Source organism: Miniopterus natalensis, chromosome 12 (assembly GCF_054644295.1).
Source record: "Miniopterus natalensis isolate mMinNat1 chromosome 12, mMinNat1.hap1, whole genome shotgun sequence".
Lineage (NCBI taxonomy): Eukaryota > Metazoa > Chordata > Mammalia > Chiroptera > Miniopteridae > Miniopterus > Miniopterus natalensis.
The window spans coordinates 69,305,485-69,329,375 of NC_142092.1; the positions used below are offsets into that span (position 1 = coordinate 69,305,485).

General features: G+C 60.2%; 1 protein-coding gene across 1 annotated transcript in view; it reads right to left on the reverse strand.

Moving 5' to 3' along the window:
• The window catches only part of NOTCH1 (notch receptor 1), a 44,544-nt gene that overhangs the window by 13,167 nt on the left and 7,486 nt on the right, over nt 1-23,891 (reverse strand). The window contains exons 3-18 of the mRNA XM_016211037.2: nt 12,447-12,709; nt 11,530-11,868; nt 9,422-9,544; nt 8,635-8,868; nt 8,100-8,255; nt 7,747-7,932; nt 7,372-7,485; nt 6,551-6,664; nt 6,024-6,257; nt 5,790-5,900; nt 4,954-5,146; nt 3,489-3,634; nt 3,220-3,333; nt 1,483-1,602; nt 1,022-1,174; nt 375-603 (exon numbers count right to left, since the gene is read on the reverse strand). Of these exons, the coding sequence (XP_016066523.2) occupies nt 375-603; nt 1,022-1,174; nt 1,483-1,602; nt 3,220-3,333; nt 3,489-3,634; nt 4,954-5,146; nt 5,790-5,900; nt 6,024-6,257; nt 6,551-6,664; nt 7,372-7,485; nt 7,747-7,932; nt 8,100-8,255; nt 8,635-8,868; nt 9,422-9,544; nt 11,530-11,868; nt 12,447-12,709 (2,829 nt within the window). The remainder of the gene's footprint in view (nt 1-374; nt 604-1,021; nt 1,175-1,482; nt 1,603-3,219; nt 3,334-3,488; nt 3,635-4,953; nt 5,147-5,789; nt 5,901-6,023; nt 6,258-6,550; nt 6,665-7,371; nt 7,486-7,746; nt 7,933-8,099; nt 8,256-8,634; nt 8,869-9,421; nt 9,545-11,529; nt 11,869-12,446; nt 12,710-23,891) is intronic.

Below are 23,891 nucleotides of genomic sequence, written 5' to 3' on the forward strand. Positions count from 1 at the left end.
ACTTGTATAGATAATGTCGAAGATAATCACGTCAGAAAACAGGGATGAGGATATATAATGCTGAGCTTCCTGGCAGCCAAGGCAAAAAAGGTAACAAGATGGGTTACAAGTTCTCCTTGGGTTACAAGGCACACCAGTTCTTAAACTACCAGGGTTCCCAGTTCCCTCCTTGTCAATTGACAATGGCCCTCCTAGGAGAAACACCACACTACAATGAACGTCTTACTCCACTCAGCTAGCTCTGAGTCTGACCAGGTGGACACCTGCTTGGTGGGCCAGGTTGCCAGACACTGGACATGACTCACATGGCCCATTTCCCTTCCCACTTTAGCCCCGGTACAGCGTCCCCGCCTGTGGGCCGTGGCCCCACCCACCTCTCTGTGCAGTCGGGCGTGTTGTTCTCACAGTGGATCCCACTGAAGCCTGTGGGGCAGGTGCACGTGTAGCTGGCTACGCAGTCGGTACAGTTGCCACCATGGCGGCAGGGGTTGCTGGCACACTCATTGATGTCCTCCTCGCAGAAGGCACCCTGGAAGCCAGGCAGGCAGTCGCAGAAGGCCGCGTTGATGCCATCTGTGCAGGAGCCACCGTTGTGGCACGGGTCTGGGGAGGGACAGGAGAGCAGGCCTGAGAGGCAGGCGGGGTGGGGGCCTAAGACTGTTCTTCGTGAGTCACGACAAGGGCTAATAAGGCCACGGGGCCAGGTGCTTTCACTGGAGGAGCTGCTGGAAGCCAACCGGGAGATGTTGGATGGGCTCGTAGCCAGGCAGTCTTGCCCCAGAGCCTTCTGGAACCAACCGAAAGCACATCAGCTCAGTCCGTGCAACGCCCGAACACTTCCTGCAGGACCAACCTGGCTCCCTCCGACCATGCCCAGGTGGACTGGGCAAGGTTGGTCTCTCTGGGAGTGACAGTTGGTATGACCAGTGCTGCTCCAGCCACCTCCACATCCATTCTCCCCTTAGACCTCAACAAGCTCCCCGCCCATCTCAGACGTGAACACGCTGGCTGGCCCACTCACTCGGCCGGCAGTCATCGATGTCCGTCTCGCAGTTGCGCCCCGTGTAGCCTGCCTGGCAGTGGCAGCGGTAGCTACCGTTGGTGTTCTGGCAGGAGGCGCTGTGGCGGCACGGGCTCTTCACGCACTCGTTGATGTCAACCTCGCAGGTCTGCCCTGGGGGGAGGAGTAGGAAACTGTCACTTCAGCCCAACTCTAGGCTTCTCCCCTGTCCACCCAGGTATGGGGTCTCCTCAGCCCCAGGGTGGTCCTTGGGGATGCCCAGGAAGGGCGAGGTCAATTCATGCTTCAATTCATGCACCCCTTGCAGGTGGCTCAGAACCCCCTAGCTCATCTCCAAAGATGGGGAGCTCACTCCCTACCATCCTGGAGCTGCCGGAGCCCTGGGGACCTCCCTCCTTCCCAGTCCCAGTCCCTCCTAGAACTCTGCCAAGCCAGGGATGCAGGGAGCAGGCTGTCCTCACCCTGCCAGCCTGTGGGGCAGACGCAGGAAAAGCTCTCATAGTCCTCGGATGCCTTGCACTCGCCACCGTTTCTGCAGGGACTAGGGGCACACGGGGCCAGCACCACCTCACATGTGGCTCCTGAGGGAAGAGGGTTAGATGATGAGGCCCAGGGAGCCCTGGCCCAGAGGGTCAACACCCCACAGCATCAACAGCCCATCGTGGCCACTACCTGCTGGTCCTTCCACTATCAGAGCACACAGGGCTGGCCCCGAGGGGGGCAAATAGGGCTGTACTTAAGGCCCCGTGTGAGCTTCTGGCTGAGTCAGGACCCGAACTGGGGGCTGAAGACAAGCCACATGAATGCCTGGCTCCCCCACGGGCTACAGGACAGCCTGGGCCTCACCCCACGAGGAGCGCCTGGCAGTAAGGACTGGGACCCCTCCACAACATCACAGGGGCCACAGGCCTGCTCCCAGCCTCTCATGTCACAGGCAGGAAGCGCCCATCAAGGGAGGCCACTGAACAGAGGCTGTGACAGCAGGGAATAAGCCATCCACGGTCGGGGGAACGTGCCTGCCCCAGCCCTACTTATCAGGGGAGCCCTGGGCGGCATCAGGACCTCTGGGACAAAGCAGGGAGCCTGGCTAGAGCCTGGTGCACGCCGGGCCCAGGGAGAGTCTTCCTGTTTACGGCCAGTAAGGCCGATTCCCGAGGAAGCAAGGAAGCGTAATCTTCCTCGTTCCCCATTATCTCCCTGGCCTGCCGCTGCGATTTTCCAGGGCCTTTCTTTCTTTCGGTTTCCACGGTGACCTGGGCAGGCAGGAAATTCGCCAGAGTTTCCGACAATTGTGCGAAGGGAAGCAGGAAGCGGGCAGGCGGGAAGCGGGGCAGCACAGGCCGCTCCTCCCGCCAGGCCTCCGGCTCCGATAGCAACCTGCTGAAAGGGGCTGGGCGCGCCAGGGTGTGGAGGCCTGGGCGGCCACCGGCCTTCCTCACTGATTCAGGAGAGAAAATCCAGGTCCCTAGCTCTGGTCAAAGAAAACATTGCTCTGGCCTCGGGCCGCCCGATGTCATGGGAACCACAGGCATGGCCCCGCCTCTGCCCGCCCGCCAGGCAGGGCCATCTCAGGACTTCCAGGGACAGTACCCTCGGCCCACCCCACCCTCAGAAGCCCAGTGGTTGTGGACTTTTGATTTTTAACTCTTTGCATAACTCTTCTAGGGAGGGGACAGTCCCTGTGATCCCCTTGGCTGGGACAAGAACAGACTGGGACACCCAGGGAACCGTCTCCCGTCTCTGCTCAGCGGGAACAGAGGCTCCTTGTTCCCCTACACAAAGAAGGCCTCCCGTCAAAGGAATCCCGCGCCTGGCCTGCGGATGGGAAAGGCAGCCTGGCCCCCAGGGCCCTCGGCAGCGTGCACCCGGGCCCCTGGAGGCCGACAACCCAGGCCCAGCCCCTGCTTCTGCTGCCGAGGGTACTATATTCTCACCTCCTGAACAGGCTTGCCAGATGAAATATTTGGGACATACTTATACTAAAATTTTCTCCCAGGCATCCTGTATTTTTTTTGTGCCCATCTGGCAATGGTATCCGCAGGGCGAGGCCCAAATACAGCCGGCCTAAGGCTCTAAGTACAGAGCAGAACCTTTGAGAATGGCTGTCGAGCAGACAAGACCAGCCCCATGGCCCCCACTGTACCCTCGGCCACCTCATCCCTCCAGCCGCCCAGGCCCCACCCTCACAGAGCCCTCACCTGTGTAGGGCAGCAGGCAGTTGCACTTGTACCCTGCCACATCATCAATACAAGTGCCCTGGTTCAGACACGGGTTGGATGCGCACTCATTGATGTTGGTCTGGCAGTTGGGGCCTGGAGGGAGGGGACAGCAGCGAGTGAATCCATCACTGCGTTGTGCCCTGCACTGGGCTGCAGGCCTGAAGCCAACCCCCGCAGGTCTGCACCACTGTTCCCACGTCCCCCTGGAGGCCCACTCTGCACCAGGAGTGGCCCCCCCATACACTCACCACTGAAACCTTCCCGGCAGGTGCACACGTAGCCACTGGTCATGTCCTTGCAGGTACCACCATTGACACAGGGGTTCGACTCACACTCATTGTTGTTGATGTCACAGTTTGCCCCACTCCACCCAGGGTCACAGTCACATTTGTACCTGCAGAAGTGACCACACTGTAGCTCAGGGGTGGCCAAGATGTGCGGCCCTGGGCTGTGGGCATTCCCGGCATTAACACTCTCCTAGTCTGATGGCATGAGGTGGGAGTCCCCTCTGACCCTCAGTCCTTTGAAGTGGGGCAATGGCACCCACCCCACCTGACAGACTGGCAACAGTTTGGTTACAGGGCAGTGATCAGAAGGTTTTCCACCGCTGGCTGTGCGGCCTTGAACAGTGCTTACCCCCTTTGTGCAAAATGAGCGCACAGGGCCCCTGCCCACGTCAATGGCCCCATCTGGACAGCGGTGCGGGCATATAATGGATATCAGAGTTTCCTCTTCCTTTCTACACCTTAATACTTCTGACACCAAAGGGGGGTGAAGGGCTTGGTCCTACAAGACTGCCCCCACATCAGACACCAATCACAAGTCCCAGAGTGTCACCTGTGTTTCTGACCAACCATCCATAAATAGGGGTTCATTCCTCTCAAGTTTGATAATTTGCTAGAACAGCTCTTAGAACTCAAGGAGAGTTTACTTATTAGATTAGTGGCTTGTTATAAAAGGTTAAACTCAGAACAGCCAGATAGAAGAGACGCACAGGGCAAGGGCTGGGGAAGGGCGAGGAGCTTCCACACCCTCTGTGGGGGGCCACTCTCCCTGTGCCGGGATGTGTTCCCAGCCTGGAAGCCCTCTGAACCCCTCAGGGAGCAGTGAGAGGCTCCGCTGCACAGGCTCTTTCACTGGCTCCTCTCCACACTCTGCAGGTTGGGACTGAAAGGTCCCACCCTCTAATGACAGGCTTGGTTCCTGGCACCCAGCCCCCACCCTTAGGTTACCTTAGCCACCTCATCAACATAAACTCAGGTGTGGTTGAAAGGGGCTTGTTATGAATAATAAAAGATGCTCCTTCCACTTTTATAGACCTGAGGAGCCGCTTCAGGAGCCAGGACAAAAGCCAAAGTATTTACTTCTTATTACATCTCAATAACCACAGAAATGCTGCTGCTACATCGTGTCTCGGGGATCACTGAAGACCTGCCTCCTGAGCCAGTATTGTGGCCTGTGATGACATGTGGCCCACAGTGACACATGGCCGGGGTAAGTGCTGGGCACAGACCAGGGCTGAGCAGGTGCCTACACGGGGCATAGATAGCATATCTGTCCTTGGGGGCATTGCCAGCCACCCACCCACCCCAGCGCCAACATTTGGCTTGTCTGGAGCTTTGCACGGGCACCTTCCCGGCCTGGTGGCACAGCTCATGTTGCTACAGAATGTGGGGTGGGCGTGCCCCCATAACCCTGCCCTGCGCCCCGTACCCATTGAGGCTGTCCCGGCAGGCGCCGTGGATGCAGGGGTTGCTGTTGCACTCGTTGACCTCGGACAGGCACGTGGGGTCATGGTAGCCCTCGGGGCAGCGGCAGGTGAAGCTGTTGATGCCATCCTCACAGGTGCCCCCGTTATGACAGGGGCTGCTGGCACACTCATCGATGTTGATGTTGCACATGCTCCCTGCAGGCAGGGGTTGGGGGGAGAGGGGGTTTAGCTCCCATGCCAGGGCTCCCCAGAAGATGAGGAGGGGGGGTTCTTGGTAAGCAGGTTCTGGCCTGAGCCTCAGTTTCTGCATTAAACCAGGAATGATAACCAACCCCTCCACCTGGGTACTTCCGGTGTGTATCGGCCAAGCAGGCGTTTTACATGAGTGTCACATGCGTCACCAGCCAGCCTGGCCCAGTGCTCTGTGCTGGGCGCTCATGGGCACTTGAAAGTCCCTTTCCCAGCGGCCCCGGGGCAGAGCTTGCACTATCCCGTGGCTGAGGGAGCACCTGAAGCCCAGAGAGTCAGCACTTGCTTGGGGACAGACAGTGGCAGCAGAGGCAGATGGTGCCCTGGACCCTGGCTCTGTTCTTGGCCTGCTGGGCTGGCTGAGGATGCCTGAGGATACCTGGTGCTGGCTGGGGCCCCAGTCCCCCCGTGGTCTCTGGTGCAGTTGGCCAAGGCTAGCAGCCTGATAGCTGGGCCCTAGGCAGCGACCTGCGCCATCCTACCCTGGGGCTTGCCCAGACCTGGCCCATTCAGGGCCGAGGCCATTGATGACTTTGACCTCTGAGCACAGCCTTAGCCTGTGGGGTTCCTGACCTCTAGGGCTGCTCACCTGTATAGCCTGGCTCGCATGCACACTCGTAGCCATCAATCTTGTCCAAACAAGTGCCAGAGTCGCAGGGGTTGCTGGCACAATCGTCTAGGTTGATTTCACAGTTGGGTCCTGGAGGGTGGGTGGCACATAGTGGTTAGCTCCTGAGCCTCCCCAACCCTGCCCCCTGCAGAGCCCCAGTCAGGCACCTGTGAGCCCCCCAACCCCACCCCCTGCAGAGCCCCGGTCAGGCACCTGTGGTCCCCTTGAGGCAGATACAGAGGTAGGCATTGTCTCGGTCCTGGCAGGTGCCTCCGTGGCGGCAGGGCTGGCTGTGGCACTCGTTGATGTTGGTCTCACAGTGGTGGCCCGTGTAGCCTGGCCGGCACAGGCAGGTGAAGGCGGCGACACCATCCTTGCAGGACCCGTAGTGGCAGGGGTCGGGGTCACACTCATCGATGTCCACCTCACAGTGAGGCCCCGTGTAGCCTACAGGGTGGGGATGGGGCTCAGGGTGGCTGCTCCCTAAGCATGAGGCCATCCCCCGCCCTGGGACTCTGCAACCAGACCCAGGTCACTTGTGTCCCGGCAGGAGAGGACTGGGGGTTTGTCTTTTATCGAGTGACACTCCCACTGCCAGGGTCAGAGCTGAGTCTCACTCTCAGCCCCTGGACTAGAGGTCCCATACTGAGGGGACCTGTCACCTTCCCCACCTCAGCTCTTACTGTCCCCTCTGCCTGCCTTTCCTCCCTCCACTCAGCCTGCCAGTGGCGGCCCCTCACCTTCCGTGCACACGCAGGTGTAGGTGTTGGGCCCGTCCAGACACTTGGCGCCGTTTTTGCAGGGCGTGCTCGCGCACTCGTCCACGTCATACTGGCACAGGTTCCCAGTGAAGCCTGCGGCCCAACAGAGGGGCGGCTGTTACATGAGACAGGCCCCATGGCCCCATGGCCCCATGGCCAAGCCTCGGCTAGACCACAGCAGGGGTTCCCGAAATAGGCTTTCCCCTAGTGTGTTTCGGCGGGCGCTGGGCATACCCCACCCAGATTTCTCTCATTTCAACTCCCAACCTTTAGGTCAGCCTCTGCCGGCGCCCTCATAGAAGGGCCTTTCCCGAGTGACCGTGGTTGACTTGGCTACAGCCCAGTCAGGGTGAGATTGGGGTTCCCCTTAGTGTCTGGGGTAGCTGATTTACATCTCAGGAGCCCAAGGCTCTGACCTACAACGCCTCCATGGGACAGACTCGGCCCCCCAGGGAGCTCCCCAAGCTCTCATGTTCACCGCAGGCCGGCTCCCCGCCCCACCCCAGCTATGAGCAGCTCTCAAAGAGCCAGGGCGGTGCCTTCCTCCACTCAAACCCTCAGGGGTCCCAGGAGCCTACTGCTGCTCCCAGGGTGCCCTCTCCTCCAGAAAACCCCAGCAACAAGGAAGAGCATCTCTGGGCCCTGGGCTCCCCCAGCCAGGGCAAGCAAGGCAAGGGGCCAGTACACCCTGCCCAGCCTGGACACACCCATAGTGAAAAGTTAGGGCTCTGTGCCTGAACTGGAGGGATGGAGCGTGTGGGGGGCTGGGGGACAGCCCTGCAGGCTGGGCTGGGCCGCACCTGTGGGACACTCGCACACGAACTCGTTGATCTTGTCCAGGCAGCGGCCATTCTGCAGGCAGGGGCTGCTGGCACACTCGTCTCTGTTCACTTCACAGTGTACACCCTCGTAGCCTGGGTGGGGGCCGGGGGAGAGCAGGGGCCATGAAAGGTCTTTGCCCAGAAAGAGGTGCCCAGCAACTTCCACACCTGATCTGCAGCCCACTGGCCTCCCAGGGCTGACCCACCCACCCACGGTAACCCCATTCTCGGCTATGCCTTGTGGGCTGGGCCTCCTTCTGTTTCCTCAGATGCTGACAGGGTCTGTCACCTGGTGGGCATGGAGGCTGGGGTCTGTCTGCCCCAACTTGGTTTCCCTAGCCGGTCCCCACGCACCAGGCATGCAGATACACTGGAACTCCCCGATCTGGTCCAGGCAGGTGGCATCATTCTGACACGGGTTCGAGACACATTCATTGACGTCAATCTCGCAGCGCGGGCCAGTGTAGCCCTGCAGACACCGGCACTCGAAGGAGCCCTGTGTGTTGATGCACTTGCCCTTGTGCTCGCAGGGGTTGGCACCTGGGGGTGCAGCATGGTAAGGGGCTGCTCCCAGCACCCCAGCCTTGAACCATCTGGGACCTGCCCGCCTCCCCCATCAGATTGGGGACCCTACGAGGGTACATTTCCACCAGCTTCCCCAGCCCCTGGCTGTCCCCCCATCGCTGCATGCCCTGCCTGGGACATACCCAGAGAGCACTCATCCACATCCTGGCTGCAGGCTGGCCCTGTGTACCCCGAGGGACAGGTGCAGATGGCCTTGCCATTGACAGGGTTGGTGTCACAGTTGGAGCCCTCATTGCAGGGGTTGCTGATGCAGGCGTCATTGAGGTGACACAGAAGACCTGGGCAGAAAGCGTTAGCAGTCAGTGGGCACTGCCCCTCCCCAGCCTGGCCCCATCCCATCCAGATGCATCAAGGAGGGGCCTCACACTGTGATGCTATTGAGTGACCAGGACACTCGAGTTATTCCAGGAGGCTAATCACCAGCTGGCCTGACCATGGGCACCCCCTGCTCCTCTTCACCCCAGAAAGGCCCCTTGGGGTTGTCCTCGGGGACCCTGAAAAACCAGCCTGTGCATCTGAGGTGACCTGTGCCAGGCCTGGCCTGAGAGAGGCCACTGAGGCAGGTGGCACTTAAGTTCCCGCATGGCCCTGGGGACCCTCAGTCAAGGGCAGTGAAAACCATTAGAACTCACCCCCTTGGGGCACCCCTGCCCTCACCTGTGCGGCCATGGGGACACTCGCAGTAGAAGGAGGCCACTCGGTCATGGCAGGTGGCACCGTGGAAGCAGGCAGCACTGGCGCAGTCGTCAATGTTTTCGCTGCAGTCCTCACCCGTCCAGCCATTGACACACACGCAGTTGTAGCCGCCGAGGGTGTTGTGGCAGGTCCCACCGTTCTGGCAGGCATTGGGCATGAGCTGGCACTCGTCCATGTCCTTGGTGCAGTACTGACCTGTGGGGCAACAGGACTATTGGGTTGAGCGGCTGCCTCCAGACCCCTCAGTCACAGGTTGAGACCACAATCCTACAGATGCAGGGTCTGCCTCCACCAGGAAGCCTTCCTGGGAGTACTCTTCCACTCAACACCAGCCTGAATCACATTTTCCCCTTCACCACCAGCACCAGAGGGGGCTTTTGTTTCTGCCCTGACTGTGGACACAGGTGAATTGGGATCCACACTTGTCTGTCATCTCCACCAGTGAGTGAGCCCTGACGGCAGGGACTGCATCCAGCTGATCAGCGTCCCTGTCTTACCCAACAAGCTGGGCTCAAACTAGGGACCTGATTCTGGCACAGGGCTGCATGGCCCCAGGCTGCCAAAGGCCCATGTCTGTGCTGACCCCTGGGGTGGGGCCTCAGACTCTGGTTGTGGGCAGAGGGGCTGCCCCAGGTCATACCATCCTTCCTGACTTGGCCCAGGCCCTCGGGCCCCTCACCCCCCCCTCTGGGGGAGCAGTGTGACAAGTGGGTGGTGGCCCGGCCCGGCTGCTTCCCTGAGTACGTGCCTGTCCACTCCGGTGGGCAGCGGCAGTTGTAGGTGTTCACGCCGTCCACACAGGTGCCCCCGTTCTGGCAGCTGTTTCCTGGACAGTCATCAATATTTTCTTCGCAGTTCTGGCCGGTAAAGCCTGAGACAGGAGGAGCCAAGGGCCTGGTCAGCCCTTGCCCTTCAAGGCCCACTGCCTTGGGGTCCGTACCCCTCCCCTCCCCATTCCTGTGACCAAGAAACATGTTTCTCTCCAAGGAATCATTTTGTAAAGGGCAGCTGGACAGACCCATGCACACAGGTTCCGAGGACGTCACAGAAACCCTTCTGTGGCACGGAGCTCCCAGTGGCTCCAGTAACTGGGCACTGCCTACAGGCCAGGAGCTATACTGGGGGTGCTCAGCCACGGATATCCCATCTGACAGGGGCTGCACAGGGCTGGGGGGTCTCCAAGCTGGGCAGCAGTGAAGGAAGGACCAGGTGGGCAGTCCTGGGAGAGTGCAGAGCTGCAGCTCTCCTCTTCCCAGGAACAGACTTGTGCCCAGCTCCTCCCCCGCCCAGGGCCAACCTCTGCTTCGGCCTCCTTGCCAATCAGCTATTAATCCGTTCAACTCCCGCTGGTTCAATGATCAGCCCAGAGAGGTGTGTCTGGCAACAGCCAAACCTGCAACCAGTTACTAATTAACGTTCCTCTCGGGCGCCTTTGAACATCCCCTTGCCCTTGGAGACCCCCTCCCGCAGCCGCCCTGGAGCAAAAGCAGGTGGCTAGGAAAAGCCAAATGAAAATCAGAGTGGTTTGGGGAGCACCTCAAATCAGAGTCAGGGGCCCGTGTTCCACTTCCCACTATGTTGGGGTCCCCCCTGTGCCTCACAGGATCTCCTTCTAAAGTGGGTGCGGCTGGAGAGCTGGGCTCACCCTCGCCAGGGGCTCACCCCACCGGTCCCAGGCTCCAGGCCACATAGCTACCAAGAAGACATTTGAACTGAGAGCCTGGGGGCAGGCCTGGCCAGAGGGCTCAGTCCTCAGCTCCCCAGAGACTGCAGAGCAGCCAGGAAGGCAGGCGGGCAGTGGCGGGAGAACCCAGTGACATGCAGGAAGTGCACAAGCCTCGCGTCTGCACGCAGAGGCAGCGCTGCGGTGACGGTGACAGTGACGGCCTGGGCTCGATGGCCAAGAGAACACTTCCTCTTTGCAGGGGCTGGGCCGAGCCAGGTGGCGTGGGGGCTGGGACAACCCCCAGGTCACCTTCGGGTCAGCCAGGTGCTGTGTCCTCCAGCACCCATACCCCACTCACTCCCCATCATTCCCACTCCCCTCCGGTGTGCAGCTGACAGACCGAGGGGTTTCAAACTTCCGCGTCGTTATTATTTTTAGGTCATCAGCAACAAGATTTAAACAAAACCTATAATGGAAAGACCAGTATGAACTGGTGCAGTGGGGCTGCTGGGGGGACGGGGTGCGGGAGGGAGCTGTGCCTGCTGTTGCCCCCACCCAACCCATGGGAGACAGGCAGAGACAGGAGAAAGGGAAGGGCCACTAAGGGTGGGGTGGGGGGGTGAGTGATGATGCCAGTCCGGGGCCGGCCCCACCCCCGGGAACCAGGGGAAGCCCCGGGGTTACACAGGAAAGGTGCTCTCTGCAGAGGTGAGAGTTCTGCAACTTGCACATGGGCTCCAGGGAACCCAAGATGAGGGGGACTTGTGAGTGGCTTGTGCCCGCTGCCCCAGGAGGCTCAGAGCAGGGACAAGGTGCCTTGGAAGGGAATGGCCAAGAAGGCACCCAGCCAGGCCTCATCAAGAAGCCCCTCCTGGGGGCTGCAGGGGTCCTGGGTCCCTGGCATGGGGGGGGGGGGTTGCTGGGCCCAGCTGTCCAGTCACAGCAAACCCTACCCTAGTCAGAAATAGGCAGGTGGGGAACTGGGGTGGCACCTGAACCCTACACAGTCCTAACAATATCCTTATTCCAGACCTACCCCCGTGCCACACCCAGGGCCGCCTTCTAATTTGTACTCAAGGGCACACACCCTGTCCAACCTGGCCCGCCCCCTTTCACACTGGGCACCCCATTCCTGCGAGCCCCACTCTCCTGGCAAAGGAGAACACGTGCCTGCGACCAGCAAGCAGTACCTGGCAGGCAGGCGCACTCATGGGTGGTGTCCCCCGTGGGGCGGCAGGTGCCCCCATTCTGGCAAGGGGAGGGGCTGCAGGGCACATAGGGCAGCTCGCAATGGGGGCCAGTGTGGGTGGCGCGGCATGCGCAGCGGTAGGAGCCGACTTCGTTGAGACAGGTGCCGCCGTTGTGGCAGAGCCCAGGGTTCTGGCTGCACTCATTCACGTCCTGCCTGCAGGTGGAGCCATGGAAGCCAGGTGGGCAGCCACAGATGTATGAGGCCTCAAAGGGCAGACACTGGCCACCGTTGGCACAGGGGTTGGAGGCACATGGATCAGCCTGCTGGCACATCTTCCCTGGTGGGTGAGGAGGGTAAGAGGGTCACTCTTGTCGCCCTGCTCCCCACCGGGGCCTCCCCCAGCACCACGGAGGTGATGGCCTGGGATGGACCCAATGGCATCATCTCTTTAACCCCGAGGACCCCCCCACCCCCCTCTGCACAACACAGCCATCTTTCTGCAGAGGAGGGACCAAGGTTCCAGAGGCTGAGTCACCATCCCAGGACACAGGCACCAGAGGCAGCTCCCAGATCTGATGGGGTCTGTGCCTTCAGAGCCCACACTCCTAGAAACTTCGTTCTAGCACCAGAGCTCCTGATCAAGGGCCCCTGCATCCCTGGGTTGCAGGAGGCAGGGAAGGGTGGGGACCCTGGAGCAGGGCAGCCAGAACCTGACGAGTCCAGGGCTAGAATGGGGACTCTATCTAGGGTGGGGGCTTGGAGCTGTTTCTGGATCACAGACCCCAAAGGCCCAAGGAAAGCCCAGGGCTCTCCTCCAGCCACACAGATGGGCTGGGCTGGGCTGGGGCAGGGCAGGGTCAGACCGCCCCTCATGAGGACCAAGGGTCCTTGGGGCCCAGCTGCAACCACTCTCACCTGACCAGCCTGGAGGACAGAGACACTTGTAGTCTGTGAGTGTGAGCAGGTTGCAGGTGCCACCGTTGCGGCAGGGGTTGGAAAGGCAGGCGTTGTCTTGGGGCGTCAGGCAGAGGGGTCCGGAGAATCCCAGGCGGCAGCTGCAGGTGTAGTCTGCCACGCCGCCGTGATCCACCATGTGGCATGTCCCGCCATTCTTGCAGGGGGCGCTGAGACAGGGGCTTTGCGCCTGGCATCGCTGGCCCACAAAGGCCCCACTGCAGCTGTGACAGACAAGACACACCAGAGCGGTCAGTTGCACCAGCTGCACCCCCCAGCACCACATCTGTCAGGGCCACTGCTGCCCCTAGGGGAGCACCAGCAGCTGCCAGCCTCACGCAAGCAGCGGGCACAACGGAGCAGGCTGCAACCAGGGCTCCTCCAGGGGCCATGGATGTGTTCTGGGACCAGGGGTGTGACTGCACAACATCGTGAATGTGCCAAATGCCACTGAACTGTACACTGTAAAGTAGCTAATTTTACATTACGTGAATTTCACCTCCATAAAAAAAAAATTATGTTAACCGGGGGAACACACTAGAGACCAGAAGCTTCGGCAGGGCCTGGCTTAGATTTCAAAACACATGCAAGCGTCTGTGGCTGCACCTCTGCAAACCACCAAGAAGGGGCCACGCAGACCAGTCACAGCCACTGTGGAGAGGGAAGGAGAGCTCTATAAAGTTCTATGATGAGTATGCCTTGAGTAATAAAAAGCTCAGTTTTTTCTTCTTTCAGTATCCACACAACAGCAAGTGTGACCTGGACTTCTTCTTGTCAGGGGCCGTCCTTCCCTGATGGGGATTTTGCTGGGACTCCGGTTGGCGCTTCACTCCCACCTGCACCACCTAGCACCAGGCAGGGCTTATTCCTTTCGGGATCCAGTTTTCACACGATGTCCAGGCAACATTAGCCAGGATCAGGCTGCCTCGTGTGTAGATCTGTGCCCCACCCCCAGAACACACTGTGCAGGCACCTCAGGAGCAAGGGAGCTGGGAGGGGGTGTCCTGCCTCCCTCCACCTGTTGACCCAGCTTCTAGAGCTTGGGCCATAAACTGCCAGCCGAGGTCACCTCATGGCCTTGCTCTTGCAGGAAAGCTCAGCAGAGGCTCTGGGACCAGTCAGGCATTGCTCTTCCCAGAGGCAAAGCCTCTGAGGCAGAACGTGCCCGCCCGCGGCGGCCTGGGAAGGCAGCCCCGGTGCTGCACCCACAGCTCTGGGCACTGGGTAGGTGGGGCCTTATATGGGGTGGGGGAGTTGGCAGGTAGCCAGGGAGTCCCCTGGATAAACGGGGCTCTCAGCTCTCCTGGGCACTGAACCGTCTGCCTTCCAGAGACCACCCAGGAGGGGGCTGCCCCCGGTACCAGCACCTGAAGCTGTGGCCACATAAATGCCAGCTGTCCAGTCCTCACTCCCTCCCCTTCTAGTCCCCTGACCCGCCCCGCCCAAATGAGCAGGGTGGCCCCAGGAGAAGCTCTATCTTAGAGAGGCAACAGGGATGGTTTGGGGGCCGAGGCGTCAGCAACTGGGCTCTTCCCCTGTCCCCGAGGCCCAGAGGCATCTGTCTCCCTGAAGGCTTTTATCTGTGGCTGCAGCTTGGGCTTGGGCAGAGCGGACAGGACAGGGAGGACACAAAATGGCCACTCCAGCCAACCATCTGTTGCCAGAAGCCCAAAGTCCCAAACCAACTGGCTTAAAGAAAACAAGCTGCCCTCTCTGAGAGGGCGCAGAGCTAACTCAGGCCTGGGCCATGGCTCCCGCTCCTCCGGATTGGGGGTGGGATGGAGCTGGCTCCTCCTCCGGGGCACAGACCCCAGGGGAGCTCCTGTGCTCAGGCACCCAGTGCTGGGGCTCCTGCAAGGCCACACTCCCCGGGTCTGGGGAAGGCAGCTCAGGCCCCTACTGCACGTGGATCCAGTTACAGGCCGCCTGGTCCTGGCCAGAGCTCACTGGGAACGGAGCAGGGTTGGGGGGGCAGAGGCAGCACCTCCCCCAACCCATTCAATGCCCTCCATTGTCAAGCAGGAGCTGGCTACAGTCCCCACTTGGAGAAAAGGCTCTTTTTTCTTTCCCAGCGGCTGACAGAGTGGGCAGGCGGTGGGCACTGGACAGAGGGCATTGCTCATCAAAGCAGGGTGGGAGGCTGCCCAGTCCACGCCTCCCTCTCGCTCTCTGCGCTCCTGCCTCACCAGCTCCAAGGGGAAGGCAGGCTGCCCGGTGCCCTACTTTGTGTTAGCTAGGCCAGGACACCTTGGGGACCCCTGCCACTAAGGCAATCCCCTGCTCAGCACCCTAATGTGTCAGGACATTGGGTGTCCCCAAATGAACCAGAAAGCCCTGCCTAGATATGACTCTGAACCCTCTAGCCCCGGGGCAGTGTCCTACTGAACGCCTCTCCTCCTCAGCCTTCTTGCCACCCCATCGCGAATGGGGACCCAAGGTGGAGTACTGTGGGGAAATGCATCGGACCGGGCACATCACAGACAGTCAGTATTATGCTGGGCTGGTGAGAGGGAGAATACGCCCAATAAATCAGGCGTCAGCAGCATGGACAAAGGGCGGCTGGGGAGCAGGTGTGCCTGTGGCAGGGGACGCAGGCGGCAGCTGCTCCCAGCCAGGCTCAGTGGGCAGCCAACCCTCGCGGGTGGGGCAGGAGCCAGGGAGGCTCCTCCTTGGGGGAACAGCAGCTGAGGGAGCCCATTGTCTCTCCACTTCTGCCCAGGCCTGGCGGACACGCAGTGAAGGCATGTTGCCCATCCTGGGGCTGGGGCTGGGCACAGCCCCCATCCACCACCAGCACCCCAGCTATGGGGCAGGCAGGGCCACAAGGGAGAAGCAGCCCCTGGACAGCCGAGGCAGGTGCTTTGTGGGGAAGGGCCGGGTGCGAGGTGCAGCCAGGGAAGTAGGATGCTAGGTGAGCAGGGTCTGGGCCCAGGCATGGGCCAGTCACAAGGGCCACTCCTGCCCTGACCCCTGGATTCCAGCTCTGGGTGGCCTCCAGCCTGTGCCAGCTCTCTCCTCTGCACCTGTCTCCCAGCCTGGCCATAATGCTGATATTCCCAGGGACAAACACCTGTCACCTCCTTTGCCCACAGTGACGACTTCCCTAAGAAGGTGGGAGGGACTGCAAGGCCCCTACTCAGACACAGCCAAGGCCACAGCGCGGGTGACCAAGCCCCTTGTGGCCATTCTTTCCTCGATGCCTATTCTAGTGGGTCAGTGTAAGTTCCTTGTGGGGGGACAGATGCCCAGGGTTAGCAAGGGAAATTATACGCAATGCATGCCTAGATTCAGGGACTTCCAAGAGTGGCCCACGCCAGAGCTTCAGTGACCCAAACCACACCTCCTGCTGGCCCAGGCCTCTCCTGTTGGGCACAGCCTGGAGAACAGCCCAGTCCACCGTACTGCCCAGCTCCCGGCACCCTGGGGCCCACGCTGGGTGGCCTTGCACAGCTGTCCCTTCCTTGCTCCCTCCTGAAGGAAGTCACTCCAGCGTCTGCTCCTCCACTCGCCTTCTCTCCCATCCCACACGCAGCCCTGGCCCGGGTGACTCTTCCTGGCAGGCAGCAGGTGAGTGACAGGTGGGGCTGGGGGCTCCGGAATCCGGGCTTTGGAGAGGCTGGGCTTCCGGCAGCCGCCTGCCTGCCCACCCAGAGGAGTGCCAAATGGCTGCCGTGCCTGTTGTCCCACAGCCCGGCCAGCGCTTTGTTCCCAGCCTCAATGTTTCCACTGTGCGAGGCCCCCCTCCTCCCCGGCGTACTCCGCACTCCACAGAAATGCGACCCCAGAAAGCATCCGGAGGCAGATGTTGCCGCGACCTTTCACCCGGGACTAATTCTAAATTGTGCTGTTTTCCTTTCTAAGCTAAGCGGCCATCTGCCATCCCCAGGGAACAGATGACAGCTCCCTCTATCCCAAACGAGTAAAGGGGGAGCCACTAAGGAGTATGGAGCCCACAGATTCAGTTCTGCCCTCAAGGAGTTTCTGGTCCAGAGGTGAGGAGGACCCTGTTCCCTGGCCAGGTGGGAGCCATCCACAGGAGGAACCAGAGACACCCAGGGGAGGTGCTTCCTGGGGGCTCCACTGATGGGTGGGTGACATGTAGCACCGCCGGGGGAACTTTTGGGGGGCCACCTACTATATGGCACTGCCTGCCTGGGATTTAGTTTACCAGTGGGGGATCGGGGGAAGTGCAGGTGCTCAGAAGGCCCTCCTGCACATCTGAGTTATCCGCAGGTGACCTGGCCACTGAGGCAGAGGGGACTCATGCTCTGGCCAACGCTGAACTTGATTCTCTGCATTTACCAACTGCACCAGGGGAGGCACATCTGCTCATGGGCAGCATGGGGGTCACAAGGGCTTTCCTGGCACAGAGCCCCGCCCTACCTGGGGACAAGGACCTGCAGCAGCAGAACACTGGCTAGAGGTCATGTCTGCAGGGCCTGGGGCCTCTACCCCAAAGGTGGCAGGAGCCAAGACTCCAATTGCAGTAAGGGACAGCCCTGCAGGTCCCTGGACCCTCGCACACTGAGCAGGGCAGCCTGCATGGGTAACTATGGAAGGAGCCACTTGGCTATAATTAGCCGTCCAGTCCTGGCTGCCACCTTCCTGTCCTTAACCAGCTCCACCTGTCCTGAGCAGAACTGCCCCAGGTGTAGCAGTGAAGGCCAGATTCCACCCCACTGGCCTCCCCCTCAGCCCATCTTCCCGCCACCCTCAAAGTCCAAAGTCACCCTTGACTGCAGTTACTCATGGGCAATAAAGGTCCTGCCTGCCTGGCGGTCCTGCTTTTCCGCAGCCAGAGGCCCCTCCCACCCCATACACTCCCTAAGCCCCACCTGGCAGGGCTCTGCCTACAGGGTGCCTGCCTCAAAGCCCCTAACCCCTCCCCACACCAGCACTGCCTCCCCTCACAGGCTTTCTGCCCAGGAAGGAGTCTGGTGTCCTTGGGCTCCTGCTCTGTGTGCTCCAACCAACTCAGCATCATCAGAACCCACTGCTGATGAGAGGCTGGGGAGCATGGATGGCTTGATGCAGCCCTCCCTATCCTGTGGTGCTAAGCAAAGACCCACAAAGGCCCTCAGCTCCCCACCCAAACCACGGAGATGGGCACAAAACCAGGGGCCACGCCAGGCAGGTAGGCCACCTGCACCTGGACAGCTTGTTCAGGAGGTTCTGAAACCCGTGTCCTAGGGGAACAGAACAGCCCCTGTCCCAGCCCAGAAAATGGGGCACCTGTGGGAGACTGAGGCCAGGGAAGCAAAGGACTGAAGGGCACCAGACTCTGGGTCCCTAGACTCCTGCTCTAGAAGGGGTGGTCAACAAGCCCAACTCTGTCCCTGGCCAAGGCTGAGGTTGTGTGTCCTAGGACCTTGGCCGGTCCCTGGGCAGAGCGTCCAGTGGTCCCACATCCTAGCACACACAGCCTTCCAAAAAGGAAGGACTGCTAAGGGGTGATGTGCTCAGGGAAGGCTAGACACAGGGGCAGGCTAGGCAGGGTCTTGGGGACCTCTGCTGGCCTCCCATCATCTCCCGATGGGAAAAGCAGGACAGCTCAGCTCCTCTGGAACAAAGGCCCAGGGAGACGTGAGATCCAGGGTGAATGGTGCCAGGTAATTAACTGCTCCTGGACCCTTACCCTCACCTCTCAAAGTCCCCAGGACAAAGAGCCACAGCACAGAAGATCCCAGGTTCCTTTCAAACTTGCAGGAGCCTTTGTCCAGACACCTGTCTGAGGGATGGGCCAGGCCCCAGACCAGTGACTGCCGTGCTCCAAGGCCTGGAATTCCTAGTCTTCTACCTTTTCTGCTTCCAGCCCCCTTCCCCACCTGGACAAGCACTGAGAGGCACAGGGTGGGGGTCAGGTGGGTGTTCCTGGGGCAGCCCAGCAGGGGTTCGAGGGCTGCTGCCGCCTACCGGTCTTTGCAGACAAGGGGCTTTCAAGGCTGCCTCGGGCCTCAGGAAGGAGGGAAGGGGCAGGAAGGCTGAGGGCCCAGAAAAGGGGACAGCCAGATCTGATGCTGACAGACCCCAAACCTAAACATCAGTTGCCCCTCAGACCAGAACAGCAGCGGGGGACATGGTCTGGGGCGGGGCAGGGGTGTGGAGCGTGCCAATGGGCCCCACTTGCCAGCCCTAACAGCTGTTCACAGTGCTCTGCTCTTGTCTTGACTCTTTTTCCCAAGCTGTGTCTTTGGATGGTTTGAAATATGCTGGAAAGAGGAAGAGCAGGAAAAGCAACGTCTTCCGTCCTGGCTCCGGGGAAGCCCTTTGTGTAGGGGTCGGGCCTGTCCTGTCCTCCCTGCAAGCTAGCTTTCCCACTGCAGGGAAAACAATGGCCCCGCCGCTCATTGTCCCGCAGCTGCCCCACCCCCCCGACGTGGGAAGTGCTGTGCCGTGTGAAGGGACAGAAAGACCGATGCAGAGGTCAAGCAGCTTCCCGGACATGGCCCAGCTGCAACAGCCAGAGCAACACAGGCCGCCCATGGGGTGCGCAGGGCCGCTGGTGGGCGGCCCCTTCCGGTGCCACACAAGGCAGCAAGCACAGGGTCTCCCGTGAACCACTGTCATAAGGGAACCCCATGGGCTGTGGGCTGAGGGAGCAAAGCCTGCTGTCCCTTTCACTGGGAGGAACTTCTACCTGGTTCCCAAAAGACAGAGAGCCCCAAGCTGGAGACAGGGTTGGAATGTGTGTCCACCCTTGGGCTCTCCTGAACACCCACCACCCCAAATGGCCCCTTGAGAGCCACACAGAAGAGCCTGTGGAGCCCCCAGTGCCAGGGAGGCCAGGAACCCCTAGAACTGCCAACGGTCTCTGTTCCCCAGTAGAGTGGAGCCCGATGTAGTGCAGGATCGATGGGCTCTGAGGCCAGGCGCGCAGGGAGGACTCAATCCCAAACTCGATTAATTAAGTCGGCAATTGCTGGCTGAGCTCTGCTCCAAAGCCAGAAACAATTCTGGCAATTTCCTGCCTCTGCTCCCAGGAGCAGATGCCGTGGGGGGGGGGAGGTCTGTCCTCCCTGGCCAGGCAGGCAGGCACTCAGGGGCAGCCCTGGCTCCGGGTCCAGTGTCTTAAGAACTCAGGGTGAGGACCAAGGACTCCCTTACATGGGTCCCAGAATAAAGAGATGGAGGCCACCCCCACCTGCACTGAGACGCTTTATCTCATTGGATTCTCGCAGCAGCCCTGCAGGTACATACTGGGCCCATTTTAGACGAGAAAACTGGGCCCACACAAGTTATGCCCATGGTACCTCCTGGATTTGAATGCATCTCTTAACCTTTCCTGTCCCCGATGGTGGCCAGACTTGGAGGGGAGTAAATGGGGTTTTGGGGGGGGGGGGGGGACTGGACAATCAGAAGAGGGCCGCCCCCCCAGAGGCAGCTAAGGGGCCAGCAAGAGCTCCATGGGCAGAGGGAGGGTGTGCACCCCACTGCCCTGCCTGGGCACCTGGCTCTTTCCCCTCACCACCTGATCTCCCAGACCTGCGGGGAGGGCTGAGCAGACAATGCATTCTTACATCCTCACAAGCTTGGCTGAAATACAAAACCCGGGTGGGGGTGTTCTTGGTGAGAGGCCTGGGAATTGGGGAGCCTCCCAGCCAGCTTCTCTAGGCCTCAGCTCTTCCATACCCCTTCTATCCAACAGGAGGGTCACACCAGCGCTGGACACCTGTCACCACCCTCATCCCCAGTGCCAGCGCTGTCTGCTGGCACTGGGGACGAGGGGATGGAGCCCACACCTGGCAGTCCACTGGGCATTCCTCCATTGCTCCCAGGACACCCCCTAACTTTGGGCAGCGGGACCCTGGCAGGGCCAACTGCATGGGCCACAGGCTTCAGTGGTGGTGCCTGAAATCACCAGCACCCTGCTGGGGTCACCAGCCCCATTTTCTCTCTGGCCTTCTCTTCCAGCTTACACCAGCCAAGTCCTCCCCAGCCCCCACCCCCCACCCCCCACCCCCTGCTGGGCAAACCACCAGGCCCCTGCACCCCCTAGGCTTGCATATAGCCCACTACATACCTAGCTATCCACACCCAGCCCTCTATCTCACCCCAGGCCCTGCATAGCCACCAAGGTGCCTATGAACAAAGCAAATGCTAGAAGGCAGAATCCAGCCATCTGCACCCAGGCTGGGGTGGGCCCAATGAAGGAGGGGCCTACATGTCACACCCTGGGGGGTAGGCCAGTAGGCGTGGGTCGAGGGCTATCTGGGGGCTTTTCCATATAGGGAAAGTGAAAGGTTCTTGGGCTGGACTTCACCCTCTGCCCTTGCATGACTTTGCCCAAATCCAGGAGCTGGTCTGGTCTCTGGAAGAGCTTTCTGGATGAGGCCGGGGAGCAGGAAGGAGCTCTAGGAGTAAAACTTGGATGTTACTCAGGAGAAATGGAGAGTGAGGCACAGGGGATCAATCTGTCTTACTTCTACATCAGTGTGAATCAACAGTCATCTCAAAATAAGACGCAGAGTTAAAAATAACAATACAGGCAGTGAGGACACACCTTTGTCTATCAGGATGCTGAGGGGTGCTTCCCATGCTGGGTCACCATCCTCTCAGGAGCAAGGGGAGCTCAGAGAGGTCACATACCAAGTGGAAGGAAGGGTGGATTCCACAGCCTGTGCCATTGACCACGGCACCATCTGGGCCTGGCAGAAGCAGTGTCCTGGAACAGGGAAAGCCTGGAGCACTACTGGCCTGGACTGTGTCTCCCTGTGGGCTGGAAGCCAGCCTTTCCCCATCACTGCCCTAGGCACAGGTGTGCACACCAGAGACACCTGCTGAGCACCTATGCTGTGCTAGACCCTGGGTCCAGAAAGCCACCAAGGTCTGAGCCCCTGCCACATGTGGACAGGACATACAGTTCTACCTGGCCTCCTCCATCTGGCTCTCAGACGGCTGAGACCTCCCTCATTCTGACCATTGGGGCCACCCCCAGGAGGACCAGCCTGGCTGGTAGGGTGGAGGGACCTTCAGGTTGACCCAGAAGGCCCAGAGGTAGTCATATCACCCAGGCCTTCTGTGGAAGGAGGAAGAGACAGAGGCCCCTAGGGGCGGAAGTGTGGCCACAGCCCCCACCTGTGTTCTCCGTGGGCCTGAGCACCCTCCCCGCGGCCCAGCCTTAGCTCAGCACCTCTTACTGAAAAGCTGTCAGGGAAAAACACATTCTCAAAACTCTGGCTTCTCCCCCAAACCTCTCATTTCCAGTAACTGTAGTTTCCGTTCATCAGCAACCGAAACCGAGAGGAAATGGTGGGAGGTAGGTCCCCAAGGCCCACGACCTGTCCCCCATCCCTGCTGCTCAGACAGGGACAGATCTTTCCAGAGGCCGCCCACCTTCTCTCACATGAATCCATCCTGCAGCAGCCTTGGCCCTGCCGGGGCGCGCAGTCGCCTGGGAGAGTTGGCCAGGTGAGTGTCTGCTGGCAAATGGGGTGATAGCACCTCCCGGGAGCCTGGACCTCTGAGCACACTCAGTAACTCTAGGCACCTCCAGATCTATAACAGGTCTAGCTGCCCCACTCCTGCTGTGGCCCCCAGGGCAGACACCTGTGGCTCAGCTGTGACTCAGGAGCCGAGATGCTACCTCATTCCACAGCCAAGTGCCCAAGTGTCAGCTTGGCACAAGGACCATAGTCAGGTTTCCACAGCCTCTAGCTGCGTGGCCCCCTTGGTCCAAGGCAGGGTGTCTCAGATGTTTAGTGGCCACCTCTCAAACCTCAGCCCTCTCCTGGGCCTGCTGCACTTAACACTAAGACAGATCTGACGACGCAGGACCGACCTGCCTGCCGGAGGCTCTGGCGTGGGCTGGGTGAGGCTGCCTTTGGAGCTACCTGTGGCCCAAGAGTTTGCTCAGCAAATCAACAGTGTCAACAGAGTGACAAGGGGACCGTTTTAAAGCAGCTTAAAAGCACAACCGATTCAAGCACTTCAGAGATACAGACACCTAGCCCAGTGACAGGACGAGCAGCACAGGCCGGGGACGAACTCTCTCATCCACTAACTGGAGCAAGGCCAGCCTGTGTCACAGCCTCAGACCTGGCACTGTGCAAGTCATAACATGGTCACTTGTTTGGGGAAAATCTTAATGACCAACCTAGGATTCAGCCTGACCTTCCACTGGTGAGAGCAGCTCCCACCTGTGCCCACCTACCCCTGGGCAGCCCTGCGCAGGTAGGGCCAGGTGAGTCGAGAGTGCCCTGTGGTCAGGGGCTCTACCTTGGGGATGAGCAGCACCAGGGCCTGGCCTGATCTTGAGACACCCAGGCGCTTGCTGCATGAGACCCGCAGACAGAGACCAGGTGGGGCCTGGCAGCCGTTCTCAGATTTGGGAACCGCAGGTATGGATATCAGAGGCCAGGCCTCCCCAGTGTACCCCCCAAGGTCCACGTAAAACCAGGACCCCAGGTACTCCTTCCAGGAAGGTTTGAGCCCAAGGCTGCCTCCACTGCTCAGGTGGAAGGAGGCTTCCCGCCACAACCCCACCTCAGGAGAGCCCAACCACTGCGGCTCAGGGACGGTGGGCCTCCTGGCAGGAGGGGCCAGGCCCACCCGATGGGTAGGCACCCACTCAAAGCAGCAGCTTTGCAGCAGGGAGAAGGCAACACTTTACCTCATTCACTCAGAAGTCACAATGTTCCCTGAGCATGGGGGACATGGAGGAGGAGGGTTAGGGGGCTGCATTCCCCTGCATACTTCTGTCCCAGGGCAGCAGGGGCAGGGGGGAGGCCCACAGCTAGAAGGGACCACTCGGGTAAAACATCAGGGAGGGGGTGTTTCTGTTCCCAGGATTCCACAGGTCACAGATGCACAGAAAGCAACCTGTGCTGGGGGACCATCTAACCCCCTAATGCTAACATTCAGTGGCTACCTGACCAGAGGGATCACTGTCAAGGGTCCCTAGGCCACTTTGCTGCCCTACAGGAGACAAGGAGCCTCCTTGAATCTAAGGGCAGCTTGGAGGGGACCCCGTCTATGTCCAAGCAGAAGGGGCCAGCTCCCCAGCTCCCAACTGTCTCATGCCCTTGAGCTGGCATGGAGCCCTGAGCAGTCCAGGGGCAGGCCATCCTGACTCACCCAGGGACACATCAGGCCCCACTCAAGGGAGCTCTGTGCCTGCTGGGTAGGCAGCCACAGAGGCCCAGAAATGAGCACCAATTCTTCTAGGAAGCCTTCCAGGCATCTGCCACCCCCAATACCCACCTCCTCTGGACTTATGTCCAAGACTGTATGCTGGTGCCCGCCACAGGCCAATCCCTGCTGGTCCCAGGTGGGTAAAGGCAGGAAAAGCCCGTGCTTTGGAGTGAAGCCCTAACACCCACTAGGGCACGGATGAGCCTTTGATACATGCTGAGTGGGGAAGCCGAACACAAGCAGCCACATTGTATGAGCCCATCCATACGAACAGTC